Raw genomic sequence first — 15,346 nt, 5'->3', positions numbered from 1 at the left:
AAAGATAAAAAGCAGAAGAAATGGAAAGAGTGTACAGAAGTGTGAGGAGAGCTTAGTCCGTTGAGGTGAAGGAACACCCTTACACAGAGGTTTAGGTAGGGTACATCACTGTGCTAATCAGTACATGTTTCAACAAAAGCTACTGAAGAGGGCCTTAAGGGGATTTGGGGCAGGGGCAGGATATGGTGCAAAGCATGGGGGCAAATCCAGGTGTCCTCTCCACGTCCTCCCTGCCCTCCAATGCTTCTTAAATAGTTGTTATTTTAAACCAGCTCTAGTAGTCTGGTACTGATGGCTGGTTCTGCCTCCGCATAGGGAATCAGAATGCACAGAGTGCTGGAATAAGGAGATAATACGTTACCAGGGCTGGGAGCTTAGCCGTCATTCTCCACTGCACATCAATGTCATGTCATGCCAAAGTTTATTTCTGGGTGGCTTTTCAGGCAAAGAACCACCAAAGTGGCTCACTAAAGTTAAAATGCAAGTATAAAATGTAAGTAAAAGAACGAGAGGCACATTACAAAATGCAAATTCAAAGCAGCGATCTCACTTTGTATGGATTTCTGCTACTTCCCGCATTAAAATATTTGGATGAAGGGCAGATGCAAATGGTCTAATTAAATAAATAATAGCACATTAAAAGGTTTTTTTTAAAAAATATATACAGCATCAGGGGCTCTGAAAACCAACTCCACTATCATAGAAGGCCTGGGGCAGTACATGGCCATCCACTAGGAATAGAAGTTATGAAATGTGCATCTTGAGAAAGTCAGTTGCGAGGGCTCGTTCCCCCCAGGCAGGAGGCATGATGACCCATTTCAAGTAACCCGACCACAGACCCTCCAAAGACTTTGGTGGGTGAGCAGTTTCATATGGGTAGAGTTAGGTTGCAAAGCTGGTGTTGTTCTATTGAATGGTACCATCAGGACAAGACTTTGGGGCAGAAATCCAGGTACCTACACATGAATAAACATGAGGGCCCCAAATACTTCCAACACCTGGCAAGCATGCTGTAAGCAAAGTGATATACATTTCCAGCTTAAGGGGGGTGGGGCTCCCTTGTAATATAATTAAGTCAAGAGTTCAGAATAATCTAATTGCCCCACTGCTTTCCTTGACTGAAATCCAAACACAAAATATTAACTGGTTTGTGGGTTGAATGTCCTAGGTCAGGCACAGGCAAACTCGGCCCTCCAGATGTTTTGGGACTACAACTCCCATGATCCCTAGCTAACAGGACCGTGGTCAGGGATGATGGGAGTTGTAGTCCCAAAACATCTGGAGGGCAGAGTTTGCCTATGCCTGTCCTAGGTACTTTATACTTTATGCATTGAACTGTACAGTTGCAAGTCTTTCACCAATGGTGGAATGAAACAGAACAATGAAACAGTGCTCCTCAAAGTGCCGTCATAGTCAACTAATAGTATTAGACCTCATCCTCCTGAAGAAAAAAAATAATCAACATGATGGGTGGAGGGAAACATGCAAAGTAAAGCATGGTGATTATTAAGCACATTAAAACCAGCTCTTATCAATAATGCCTCGAGTATGTGAATTTGAGTGTACTTTTCTATCTCTGTTTCTTTTTGCAGGTTTAAGCTCCAGAGGGATGTATACCTGCGGCTCTGAAGATTACATAATGACAACTAAGATTATGATTCTGGTTTATATACTCAGCTCCTGAGTATTTTGTTGAACGGAGCCAGCAAGCAGTCATTGGACTTTTGAAAACAAAGCAGCCATTGATGGTCAGAGACTTTCCTCCCTTTCACATATTGGCACCTGTCATCTCTGAAAATGGATTCTATTGAGAAAGATAATGAATTGCCCTTTAAAATGTAAATATAATTGATTTCTTTCTCTTTTTTTAAAGCATATTTGAGTTTAAGATGTCCCCAAAATGAACAGAACAGAGCCAAAATTGTAAAAAAGAAAGAAAGAAAAAGAAAGCTAGTTTGTATTGCAGGGATCTGTTGTGAAAATCCAGTATATCTGTATGAGTTGCAGATGTACAAGATATCTACAACAACAAAACCCAGTGATCAATATGAAAAAGGCTTGCAGTTGTTTGTGATGTATAACATTAGCTGATCTGTATTTCTCACTTTGGTCTGTAATGAAACACTGTTTACTGCATTTTCAGATTTAATAAAAAATATTTCTTTACAATTTCCCCCATTTTTATCAGTATCTTGGACTAACTGAAGACTTCATTCGTAGCATGTGTATATTCTGATTTAAAATTTAAAATGAAGAAGCCATGCCAAATGAATTAACATGGATGTTGTTTTCAATGATAAACATTAACATCAGAATATTAAGGATACTGGAGTCCCATAGACATATTCACATAAGGATGGGCTTGTTTTGTTTCTCTAGATTATACCCGTAGCCTGCATTTTGAAAATACAGTTTGAAAACTAGTCATAGTGTAGTTGTGAAAGGTGCTCATCCAAGATTTTCATCAGATATTTCCATGGCTAACTGTACTATGGTTGAAGAAGTCCTTCCTGCTGAATCTTCCAATATTCACTTTCATTGAATGACCTCAAGTTCCAGTATTATGCAAAAGGGATCAGTTTTATTTCCAAAATTCCTAAACATGAATTTTCACAGCTGCAACAGACTAGGTCAATATATTCATTAAGCCCAAGATCTCTTTCCTGGTCTGTCGGTGCCTGTTCAAATCCATTAACATAGAAGTGACAGTAGGATTTTTTGCTCCAAAGTACATCATTTCATAATCACTTGCAGTGAACTGCATCTGCCATTTTGCTGCCTGTTCACTCAGTTTGGAAATATCTTTTGGAGGTTCTTTGAAATCACTTTTTGTTTTTTACTAGCCGGAATAATTGTGTGTCACCAACCAACATGGCCATGTCACTGATTATCCCTGACTCCAAATCATTTATGAACATATTAAAAAGCACTGGTCCCAAAGCAGATCATTGGAAGATCCCATTTGTTACATCCATCTATTGTGCAAAGTCTCCAGTTATTCCTACTCTCTGCTACTTCTTGTTCTGTGAGTTACTTACCCATAAGGGTCTCTTTCCTCTTACCCAGTCCTTTGGTGAGAGACTTTATCAGAAGCTTTTTAAAATTACAAGAATGCAATATCTAGTGGACCGTCCACTCATGCTAGAAATTAAACCTTGTACTTCCTGTATGCCAAACATGTGCTCTACAATTGAGCTACATCGTTTCCCCTAATACTTCCCATTAGTATAACAGGAAGCCAAAAACAACAGATCTGTTCATCCTCTCAAGAGCAAATGTGGTAAGTGAGGCAGTAATATACAGAGTCCAGCTGACTGTTCTAAGCTGCAGCCTCCATGGAATAACCTTTTCTTTCTTTCTTTTTCTGGTAGGAAAGAGAAATGAGCTTTTCATTTCCATCTTCATCTTCGCATGTGCAAATCTGATTAAACCTCTTGACCTACTGAGTTTGTAATTCAGACCTTGAATAAGTGGATATATAAAATTCCTCAGAAATAAGTCTAGATTGACAAACGGCTCATTTTTCTGTCATTCACTGGAATATATCATCTCAAGCACATCACCTCAAGCATTGACTAGAAGCTGTCAAATGAATTAGCAGAAATGTGCAAATAGTAAAGGACATGATTAAAAGCAATCCCAGGTGAACTCAAAGCAGGGTGGAAGCGCTCTTTCTGACCACTGCCTCACAGCACACATGTTAGCCTAGGGCTTGTCGATGGTGAGCCATTTGCTGAAAATTAAGAGCTAGCAGACTTCTCATAATACAATGAGGAAAGCCTGGAATAAATTGAAACTGGCATTTAAGTGAAATAAATATAATAGTAACACTACCATCACATTCTGATACGAAATGAAATATTTTCTTCAGGAAATTTCTAATAGGCGCTGTGCAAACTTGACATTCCAATTCCAATAACAGATCACAAAATTTGTATTTCACGTTTCTGAAAATCAGAGGGAACATGAATGCACACAAATGTCCACTGATACCCCAACACTGACTTTGTCAAACCCTTTGTCATACCAGAGCACTGTCTAAGAACCCCAGATTTGGATCTAGGCTCTAGGTTACACAAAGAACAATCCCAACCTTGGGGGGGTTAAGTGGAACAACCTAGAATCCTGTCCGTTTGCATTTTCCCTTAATGCACCCTTCCTTCAGTTTCAGAGCTGCCTACAGCTAGGACGTGTACGTTAACTAATACTTTTCCAGCAGTCAAAGCTATCATGTGCTATAAATGTGCATTCATTATGTTATGTTATGTTATTTTATTTATTTAAACAATTTAATAAGCTGTTTACAAAAACACAGTACCAAAAATAGAACTATAAGATCAAGCTTCAATTAAAAATCTATTGGAATAATAAAAAAGTATTCAGTAGGCACAGGAAGTTTGCAGGGAGGGGCTTGTCTGACCACAATGGAAGGGTGCTCCATAAAATTGACCACATAATACTAAACACGCTGCTCAAGGTGTATAGGAGCTGTGCATCCCATTCATGGGGGGTCACTAACAGTGACTCCTCCAAAGACTTCGGTGATCAGGCAGGAATATAAGGGCAAGGAGATAATCAGGTAGGTTAAACAACGTTCTACATGCTTCCCCCTTCATTTCTATGCTCCATGCAGTAGCTGCTAGTCCTCCCCACTCCCTCAAAATTGCCCCAGAGTGTCAGAATCAAAAGAAAGTGGTGAGAAGGCTTGTTAGCAAGAATTGTCGTTTGAAGAAGTTGTTTTTCTGCAGGAAGTGACTGAAGTCAGATTTACAATCTAAATTCAAGCCAAATGTATGAGCATTAAGCATAGAAATGTCTAATGACATGTTCTGGGAAGTGAGTTGTAGAGCAGGTGTGCACTGCTTGGCCAAAATGGGCTGGGGGAGGGGGTAAATGAAGAGCCCAAATCAGGCCCATGGGCCAGAGGTTCCCTGCCCTTTTATTGGTATACTTTAATAAAAGCAATTCCGTGCATCTGAATCTGATGCAATGAAATGACTGCATCTGAATGCAGACACTAAGCTCGAAGAGCCTTGAGAACGCTGTTTAGCACTGGTTAATATTTCATGATAGTTGACATTTGAAAAATGAAGATATGCGAAATTAGTTCCATCAAATTTGAATAGTCGGTGTTGGTGCTATGCCTGGCAATTTATCGACACAGCAGGCAGGTTACAATTCACACCATAGCTTCCCATGCTAATAACAATTTCAGGTTTTTCTAATCTCAATGTGTCACAAACTTTTAGGAAAACATATATGGGGGTGTGTTAAGTTGAAAATCTGTGCACCCAGTTGTTAGATTTTCTTTTAAGATAGCATTCTCAAGTCTGTCTAAACCTAGAATCAGAAATATTGTTCTCTAGTACAACATTATTGACTTCTTCTTCTTTTTTACATTTTTCCATTTGAAGAGGTTTTTGGTCTTTCTATAATTGCAGCAAAATAAGGCTTTTATAATTAAAACTGGACCATTCAAACAGGAGGTTACATGATAACATTGTTCATAGACTATAGCACTTGAACAACAAGTTTGGGGGACTGAACTTTGAATTGCTTTCCTATGGAAGGCAGGGGAAAATCCTTCGCTGCACAAAGAAAATTAGCAAGTCAGGACAAAATTCAAAAGAGATAACTGTAAAGTTCTGCATTCAGGGACCAAGAATGAAAAGCAGCAAGTATAGGATGGGGGTGACCTGGCTTGGCTGCAGCAGGTATGAAAAGGATCTAGATCCCAAGATGAACCTGAGTCAACAGTGGTGGTGCTAAAAAAAATAGCAAATGGTGGTTACATGGTGCCATTTTTACTGCCCTGGTGGGAAAAACAAGCCCAACAATAAAAAAGGAATATTTTAACTGCTAAAGAAATACAGTGGTACCTCGGGTTAAGTACTTAATTCATTCTGGAGGTCCGTACTTAACCTGAAACTGTTCTTAAACTGAAGCACCACTTTAGCTAATGGGGCCTCCCACTGCTGCCGAAGCACGATTTCTGTTCTCATCCTGAAGCAAATTTCTTAACCTGAAGCACTATTTCTGGGTATTTCTGTAACCTGAAGCGTATGTAACCTGAAGTGTATGTAACCCAAGGTACCATTGTACAAAAATGAGCATTTCCTACAAGCACTGCCCTGCCATGAGTCCCTTAAGTCTGCATTAGCACATAAGTAAGTAGCAGGGACTGACACCTTTAGAAAATTTGAATCACACCAGCGGCGTGTCATGGCCAAAGTCTGCAGAGCTGTGAACCAAGGCAGCCTGGAGACAATGACTTGACACAGCAGCACCTGGAGGCTGGCAGGTCTGTGCATCCTTCCTACATTCTCATCTAGCCATTAAACATAGCTCTAGCAAGATGGACAGTGGCATATTTCCATCAACCACTTGAATGCCTTTTTTAAGCCACTTTTTGATACTGTGTACTTGTTATTAAATGGACGTATCTCTGTGTTTGTGTTTGTGTCTGTGTCTACAAACAACTTACTCTTAATTTTCTCGATTTAGATATGAGAATTTCTCACCAAGAAGTTTATTTTGATTAATTGCCAACACTAGGGTGTGCATCTCTTAAAACAGTTCTTGAAAATTGACTCCCTCCTAATCAAAATAATGTGCATCCATCCATCTATTCATAAATAAGCTATAATGACTAAGTCATAGATACCTTTGTTATTTTGCCCTGAGGTGTCCCAGGCACAGTAAAAATAAGACTGGGTTGAGAAGGGAGAAAGGGGGAAATAAACAGAATGTAACCCAAAGTGTGCCACTGATTTCACTTTTGCACCCCTGTTGCCAAGAAACCAATGGTGGGCGGAGGGGGAAAACCCTATTGTACAAGTGGAAGCCCCTGAGAAGGGCTTCTGATGATGGGGTTCATTAGGTGAATCCTACCTTGGGTGTTGTTGTCGGTTAGCAGCCTGTTGTCTTGAGGATGTTTTCAATTGTGCTCTATACATTTACTTTTATTGTACTATGGTGTGGTTCAATTCATCTGGAAACCACCTAGAACCAATGATGTGGGAAGGAGGAAGAGGAGCAGCAGCAGCATCATATAAATATTGCAGCTATATAAGCATGCAAATCCTGAAGGTTTGTTTCCTGAAAGTGGCTAAGAAAAAACTTAAGTATGGAAGGAACTTTATCCACTCTTCAGGCTCCATCTGCACTGCATGTTCTCTGCTGTCAACGGTATGTATGAGATGCATCTCCAGAAATAAAGCTGAAGGAATCTTACCACACAACTTGGCTGCCCTCCCCAACATATGTCCCTTTCCTCAGTGCCTATCTGCCACAGGCTTTCTCCTGGCACATTTTGACATTTATAACTAAGCATGTGCTGCACACTCAGCTTTCCTAAGGGTCTGGGTTGCTCAAGGCTGTCTTACCAAGCTGCCAGGCCTCCAGCTATCACCTCTCATTGCCGTTTCAGGCATAATATGCTGCCAGAATCAGCTTTCCATACCAACAAAAGGCTTGTTGATGATTCTGTCGCATACCTGGTGCCCCATGGTTTAAATATGAAATATGAAAGCTGGATAGATCTGATTCCCACTGCCTGCCTCCACAATACCATTGAGTATTTAGAGTGTAACTTTTTTAAAAACAACAACTATTTAGTTGGGTTTTATAAACAGTGATCATTAGAATAATAAATGATACAAATAAATAGACCAAATCTTCTATGTCAACTGAACATCATAAAAATAACATAACAGAATTGCAGTAATATCTCAACATATGGCTCATTATTAGTGGACAATGTATAAGTTACTCATTCATGGAGAGGTTGTCAATTTGTTTTTTGTTCTTGTTTTTATCATGTATTTGGTGTTTTTAGATTGTATTTTTATGTTGTGAACTGCCCTAAGATCTTCAGATAGAATAAGGTATATAAATTTAATAAATAATAAGGAGGGTGAGGAGGAACCATTGGTGAGTGAGATCAGTCAACCAGCTACAAATCCACCTAACAGTAACCTCACCCAGCCCATATTTTAACAGCTTCTACACAAGAATATCATGGGGGACTTTGTCAAAAGCCTTACTGAAATCAAGTTACACGACGTCCACAGCATTCCCCTGTTCCACCAAGCTTTTAACTTTATCAAAGAAAAGGAAAAAGAAATGAAATGAGATTTGTCTGGCATGACTTGCTTTTGATAAACCCATGATGAGTTGCACTGTTACTGTGTCAAGAACATACACCTACAATAAAACTCCAGTCTGGAGGGGACGCGCGCACACACACACACACAATCTACTGAAATATGAAATTAAGTATTGTTGCATGCCACCTCATTCTCCAAGCAATGCAGGTTTCTAGGAGCACTTCCCCAACCAGGACCTGTGATTGACAGGGGCCCCACCTACTTACTCTCTGGCACAGAGTCCCCTTTCCTCTGCTCTCCTAGTAGCCTATTACCCAGCCTGGTCTGGCTATTCCAGGAACTGAATCTGTGCTGGATCCAGGAATTAGAAGGGTTTTGCATACAGCCTACTTCCTCCACCCCAAACTGTTACCCACAAACTTGTAACACTAGAAGAAGAAGAAGAAGAAGAGTTTGGATTTGATATCCCGCCTTTCACTCCCCTTCAGGAGTCTCAAAGCGGCTAACATTCTCCTTTCCCTTCCTCCCCCACAACAAACACTCTGTGAGGTGAGTGGGGCTGAGAGACTTCAGAGAAGTGTGACTGGCCCAAACGGTTAATTTTTGACTTCCAGACTTTGAAGTGACCGTATATCCTTTTTCTTTCCAAGTAGACCCTTTTTGGCTGAGGATGATGCTGTCTGGGTCTGATCGGAGTTGCAGTCCAAAGCATTTGGAGGGCAGTAGGTTAGCAAAAGCTGAGTTAGTACCTGTGTATGAGCTATATAGCCCTTAATTTCCATCTCTCTTTGAAATGCCTCATGTGGCTTCCAGATTATGCTCAGGGCCATTTCTGATGCAACTTTTTACCATATCTTAAAATTCATGTCAATGTCACATCAGAATGGTTTGGTGCCAGTTAATTGCATGTCACGTTCCCCCTGGACATTAGCGTTTGGCAGACTGGCTTCCAGTTGCTTCTCTGCACACTCGGCTATGGAATTAAAATGACATGCATCTAATCAGTCCAGAATGACCTTGCCATAGATCTCTAGACATGTTCAGGGCAATGAACTTATACAAGAGTTAGTGAGACAGAGGATGCAACTGAGATATCCGTAGAGTGGGGATGAGGTTTTCAAAGGTAAAGAGACTGTGGACAGCAGACACAAAGAATGAAAATAGATTATCATTCTGCTGGGTGGTGACATTTTAATAAGAAGCTAGCACCATTTTACAAAGCATTATGGTTGTGGAATGACACCAGTCTGACATATATTGTAATGGTATATACATACTCATGTCTATGAACACACTGATTCTTATAGAGAAACAATGTAAGCCTAGACCTCTGCAGTGTGTGACAGGTAAGAGAAGGCTTAGGAAGTTGGAACAGGAAGGGACTGGCCCTGACTGGATAACAACAACAACAACAACAACAACAACAACAATTTATTATTTATACCCCGCCCATCTAGCTGGGTTTCCCCAGCCACTCTGGGCAGCTTCCAGCCGAATATTAAAAACACAATTTAAAGATAATCTAAAGAAGGTTTGCATCCATGTGACAGCAGGTGGAATTGTTGCCCAAAGCATGATGGATTTTCCTGCTGAGATTTTACATATCACAGCATTCCCATGTCACCCACCTTACCTTTAATGTGAGATCAGACAAGTGTTTAAGGACTCATTTGTGCTAAGCCTTCAACATTAGGTTCAGATATCAGGGTCAGATCTTGTAAGCTGTATTTAGGATGGGTGGCCAGGGGACTGCCTTTGGACCAGCAAGACTTCTAAGCCACCAGAGTGCTTTTTTGCCTTTATCCGGGATAGCAGGATCCCATTCAGGAGCCTGCTCTTTAACAAAAGTTAAAGATGCACTGGCAATGCTCATTTTTGAAGGATTTGCTCTGCCATGGTAAAGGCAATATCCAAGTCACCCCTACCTGAGTCAACCACCTGAGTTAACTACTAATTCAATGAATACTAGGATTTACCACTCTTCAAGGTGCCTGCCAGGGTGCATCAATTGCATCTCCTGGCATTTCAAGTAGGCAAGGACTTCATCGTCAGTGCTCTGCCCTAAGTAAATAGGACACCAATGATCAGTGAATTATTTGAAGACATGTTTTCATCCTTCACAATTTATCCACCGAAAGCAGCATTTTACAACCTATTGATTAGTGAGGATATTGAGCCACACTCTGAGTGTGCTGGCCAGCTGCGTACAGCTAGGCCGGAAGAGGCTGCGTTCCAATAGTGATTGACTTCTTTTTTTATTGACAAAAATGAGCTGATACAGATCGGCTTTCTGAGTGAGCAAGTGCCACCGTTTTGTATTCCAAGTTTTTATCGCAAAGATTGCAAGAGAAAAACAGACTCAGAAGGAAACAGAAAACAAGATCCAAAATACTGTATAATGTAGCAGTCTTACTTTCACCATTTTTGCAACCAAACTGTTTATACATATATTTATATATATAGTCGCCAGTAGCAACTGAATGTCCAGTCTGCATGTATTATTCTGGAAAAGATGGAATATAATTTGAATGGTCTCCTACTTCCCAGTTTCTAGCCCCTTATTTTTCACATAAATGTATTAAACCCATGAAGAACGGTGTGAACTTAATGAGTTTAGAATAATAATAATAATAATAATAATAATAATAATAATAATAATAATAATAATAATAATAACAATAATAATAATTTATTCTTATATTATTGACATTTTAATTCCACTCATTGTCACAACCCCTTGGAATAGGTTGGCAATATTTCCATTTCAAACCTGGGGAACTGAAACAGAGAGTGCAGCTTTTCTCAATCTGATGCTCTCTGTATGATTTGGACTACAACTCCCATGAATCCCACAAGACACATAATCTTGGATAATATTATCAATGTAGTGATGCATATCAATAGAATAATCATCAATTTTCAGTTCAGATTTTGAGACAAAATTTAATCAGGCAAATTTTTTCCCCAAAAAATGATGTGATTTCTAGAATGTTGCTGGCATTGTGCAGGCCCATGCAAAGGGAAGAGGGCAGCTGGTTACACTTGCCACAGGCCTCAGAGGTCTAAGCTGGACTGGCTACTTTTTTGTTTGAGTTTATAAATATATTTTCTGCAAGGGCACGCTCCCCAGTATTGTGCATCATATCTCCACCAAAATAGAAAAACGTCGATAAGACTTGAAAATCATCTGAATTTCATTGAAAGTAAAATGTTAAGGGAAATCTACACCGGTTCCTGCTTAGATGAGAGTTATAATGAATTTTGCAGACGCACACAAAATCAATGAATTTTGCAAGGTAGAATTTGGCTAAAGAATGGAAAAAACTTCTTAGGGTAATAGTAATGTTTTGGGATGTGTGAAATCACACTGCTTTTTCCCTGATTGAATGAAAACCTCTCTTCCTCTACCCCTTCTTTCTTAATACTACTTTGGCTATTGCGTGTGAAGACCCCCAAAATCACCTCCAAATGAAGACATAATAGATACAGATTTTAGTTTAAGGTTTTTTGGCATTAAATTTTGGCCACAACTTTATTGATTACAGCATGTGAGTGGTTGCCTAGGCATTGGTTCCAGACTACCTGAACCTGGCAGGAACAGGACTGACACTGGGCACCATCATATGTCAGTAAGGGAAAGCATCCTGGGGGAGCGAGAACTCCTTCGATCTCACAGCTCACCCCACATGCTCCCAGGGGCTCTGGTGTGGCCCTAGCCCCTTGACAGGGTTTGGACTAAAGCAAGGCAAGCCCCTGGATTCCTTTAACGGCATTCCCTAGCAGCAGCAATGGAGGGGCAGGCACAGCCACCACACCCCCTCCCCAAAACATTGAACCAAATGCCTAACTGCCAACCGTACAAAGTTGTGATGATTAGCTACACGGTAGGCAAAAACAAAGTGGCACCAGCCAATCAGCCAAATGGCAAAATTCCTACCAGGGCCCTGCTCCAAAACAGATGACCCCTAGACAGGCATAGCAAGGCCATAAGGACACCCCTAAATATAGGGAAAGGAGGGCGGGTGATCCGCTACACATCGCAAGAAAGTGAAACTCTCCAGCGACGTGCAGCAGCTTAAGTAGCCCCTCAGCAGCCAATAGCCAACCCAACTGACCAAATTTCTGCCCCAGCAACAGAGGGACAACCAATGGGGTGTTGTGGCCATCCAAACGGTCCTGCCCCACAACAGGGAGGCAGTTTCTGGTGATCTCACCGCAACACATGCCCTCCATGATGGAGGACCCAACTTCTCAGAAAAGTTTTACAAGAACAAACCTTTAAATTCCCTCTAGAAATAAAATTTAGTGAAGCCTTATTTACCTAGGGATCCATTAGCCACGCCATCCCCTGGACCTCGGAGGGAACAAAAGTACCAGGAAAGCAAAAATCTTCTTTGGAGAAAAGAGTTTATTGAAAAATCTGTGCACAGAGACAAGGTCTGTACTCAGAGACAACCAGCTGGATAGTTCCTGAAAATACACTGGCTGTCAAGCAAGTCACTTCAGCACACTCTCTTATACCCGCAGACTTCCCCAATTGGCTAGCAAATATTGCTTGCTAAACACAAAATATCGCCTGCTAGACATTCCTGTCTTTCTGCTACGCCAAGCACTCCTTTCCACCTCCTTGTACACGGGTCCTCTTTTGCTAGTTAAGCATTTCCTTCGTATCTCTTCCTCTTCTAGCATTACTAAGCAGAAGTAAAACAGGAAACATCTTGCTAGTGGTTTTCTAGTTAACAGCAGTTTCTGGCTAGGCAGGAAGCGACCTTCTGACCTGTAGCTAACATCAGCAGTTTCAAATAGCTGGTTAGGCAGGAAATGGACTTTTGCCCTGCCAGCCAAATTTAGCACAGTCACTGGCGGCGTGCTAACTGTCTGGCCAAAATTTGCAGAAGTTGCAGAAGTAAGATTTCTTAGGTACAGAATACAAAGCACAGAAAATATTGAGAGAAACCTTTCCCATCTTCCTTTACTCCCTCCTCTTCTTTTGAACAATCTATTACTTAGATTCGTTCTGGGGTAGGGGTCTATATTCTCTCATTACAGCAATCACGCGAGGTCCCACCATATTCTGCAAGCATTGCATCAAGCAGGGAATACAAAAGCAAAGAAGCAATAGAAGCATTATTGGGCCTATTCTTCCCACAAATACGAGCATCCATATGACAAGGGCGGTACATATCACTCCTACCCACCAAACCCAATATCTCCATGGTTCCTCCCACCAATATTCAGGGGGTGTGCTCATTGTTGAAGAGCCCACTGATATTTGTGCCCGACTACCTGTTGAGCCTCAAGGATGAGAGCCCACCGGTGAGCTGATGCTCCCACTATGTGGGTCAATTTTTCTACTAGCCCTGTTGGGTGGATTGAACTCTCGTGCTGCCTCCCTAGTGACCAGAGCATATGGAAGCCGAAATCCTGGGGTGGCAATTCTTACTGGCACTTGTTTAGTAATTTCAATGCACACCTGGCTAAGGCTCCCACCCCTGCAATACTTGCATTAAGATAGGTTCTGTCCCATCTATCACCTGGGTTAAGAGTAGGACCTGGTCTATCAAATGAGGTTGGTACAGTGCTCTACCTTCCGGATAACAGTTGACTACCCTCCCACAACAGCAAGAGCGGTACAGAACTAGATAGATTTCGATCGTCTCTGCAGCTTCCCGTAAGAGTACTGTCCACGCGTGCTGGTCAGTGGTGTGGGAGAGGAGCCACAACGGGGTAGTGGGGTGTCTCAATACGGTAATCTCATCAAACCCCAGTTTCCAATAGCCAAGGAGCACGCCATCTCTTACCACCGGCAAGACGAACCAGTCGTAGCAGAGGCCAGCAGGCCAATAAGGGCGGTATGGTTCGGTAGGGTCAGGGCAATAAGACATAGAGCAAGTCAATAAAGAATATAAGAGAGAAAAGAGAAAGTCTTTGTAACTGTCCTTGTGATGATTAGTCGTTGCCCGTGGCCTAACGCTTTTCCTGGTAGCGTCAGACACAAGGTGATGATCAACTTCAGAGGGTCAGCAGGATTTCTTTTGCAAGTCCAGACACCTTTCTTCAGATGCGTGTGATGTACCCAGGGGATCACCTCGATTACTTTCACTGCAGTTGGGGATGAGGGGGTCGCCAGACGCTGTCACTCAGAGGAACTGGTGAACCGGCTCAGCGAGACTGCCGCGGGACTGCAGGTGTACGCTCGAGGGAATACCTGGAAAGAAAGCAAACACACACAACAAACACAGGGATTGCACTTGTTCTTGGGTGATGTGATCTCCCATCTGCCCCAAACTGGCGGGGATGCCTCGGACGAAAGGGGTTGGCCTGCCATATAGAAGTTCACAGGGTGATAGCTCTCAGTCTCTTGGTTGGCGCACAGGGCACATATTGGGATATAGAATATTCTCCCAAGGTGTGCTTTAGCAGCTGGGCCTCCCAAATGGGTGGACTCGTGGTAATTCTTTACAATTGTGCTGGCCAGATGTTGGGGCACAAAAACATGGCTGTCTGGTCCTTCCTGGAGCGTTGCTCCTTCTTGGCTGGTCCACTGCTGTTCATCAAGGGTGTAACGTGGTTCCACATCATCTGGAGTGAGTTCTGGTACCAATATCAAAAGTTCTGGTGGTGCCTCTAAATTGGCTGGAGAACAAATGTCTACGTTGAGGGCGCTGCCTGCGGGCGCCCCTCCCATCCAATTCTTCACCGTGCGTAGAGATATCAGCCTCTGGAGTGATATCAGCAAGGCAGTCGTCACTGGAGGGGATCCTCAGGATGCTGAGACACAGTCCAATCTGAAGCAGCTTTCTTCCTTGAATGTGGTGGACCCAAGGGGTGGTGCCAGCGATCTTCACAGCTGTGGGTGTGGAGAGCAGATGGGCCCTTCCAGCACGGTTGCAGTGGTGCCTGGGACCAGTCTTATCCACACCTCGTCACTTGGCTCAAACTGGTCACGCAAGGAGTTCGGGCCTGGGTTGAGAGAGAGAATCTCGAGAGAAAGACTGTACATAATTGTTCAATTCCACATCTTGAGCAGGGATAGGTGAAAGCATGCACACATAAGGAACCGGTCTCCCAAACATCACTTCAAAAGGGTGACAAGTGAATACGTTTCAATGGGAGGCTACAGACTCTAAGCAAAGCCAAGGGCAACATGAACACCCAATTAGACCCTGTTTCTTGGGTCAGTGGTTTTTCAAAGTCCTTTTCATCCTTTCCTATTTTCCAGAACTTTGGGGCCTATA

The 15,346-nt window shown here is 42.1% G+C and overlaps 1 protein-coding gene across 5 annotated transcripts in view; it reads left to right on the top strand.

The window, feature by feature from the left end:
• Positions 1 to 2,173, top strand: part of CNTN6 (contactin 6) — a 194,000-nt gene extending 191,827 nt beyond the window's left edge. For all 5 annotated transcript variants that reach the window (XM_082209351.1, XM_082209350.1, XM_082209352.1 and 2 more), the window contains one exon: positions 1,593 to 2,173. In XM_082209351.1, coding sequence (XP_082065477.1) covers positions 1,593 to 1,684 — 92 coding nt within the window. In that variant the 3' untranslated portion in view covers positions 1,685 to 2,173. The remainder of the gene's footprint in view (positions 1 to 1,592) is intronic.
• Positions 2,174 to 15,346: the final 13,173 nt, after the last annotated feature.

This window comes from Podarcis vaucheri (genome assembly GCF_965113315.1).
Source record: "Podarcis vaucheri genome assembly, chromosome: 2".
In the NCBI taxonomy this organism is placed as follows: domain Eukaryota; kingdom Metazoa; phylum Chordata; class Lepidosauria; order Squamata; family Lacertidae; genus Podarcis; species Podarcis vaucheri.
The sequence above is the reverse complement of the archived record's forward strand: the minus strand, read 5'-3'. Positions and strand labels throughout refer to the sequence as shown.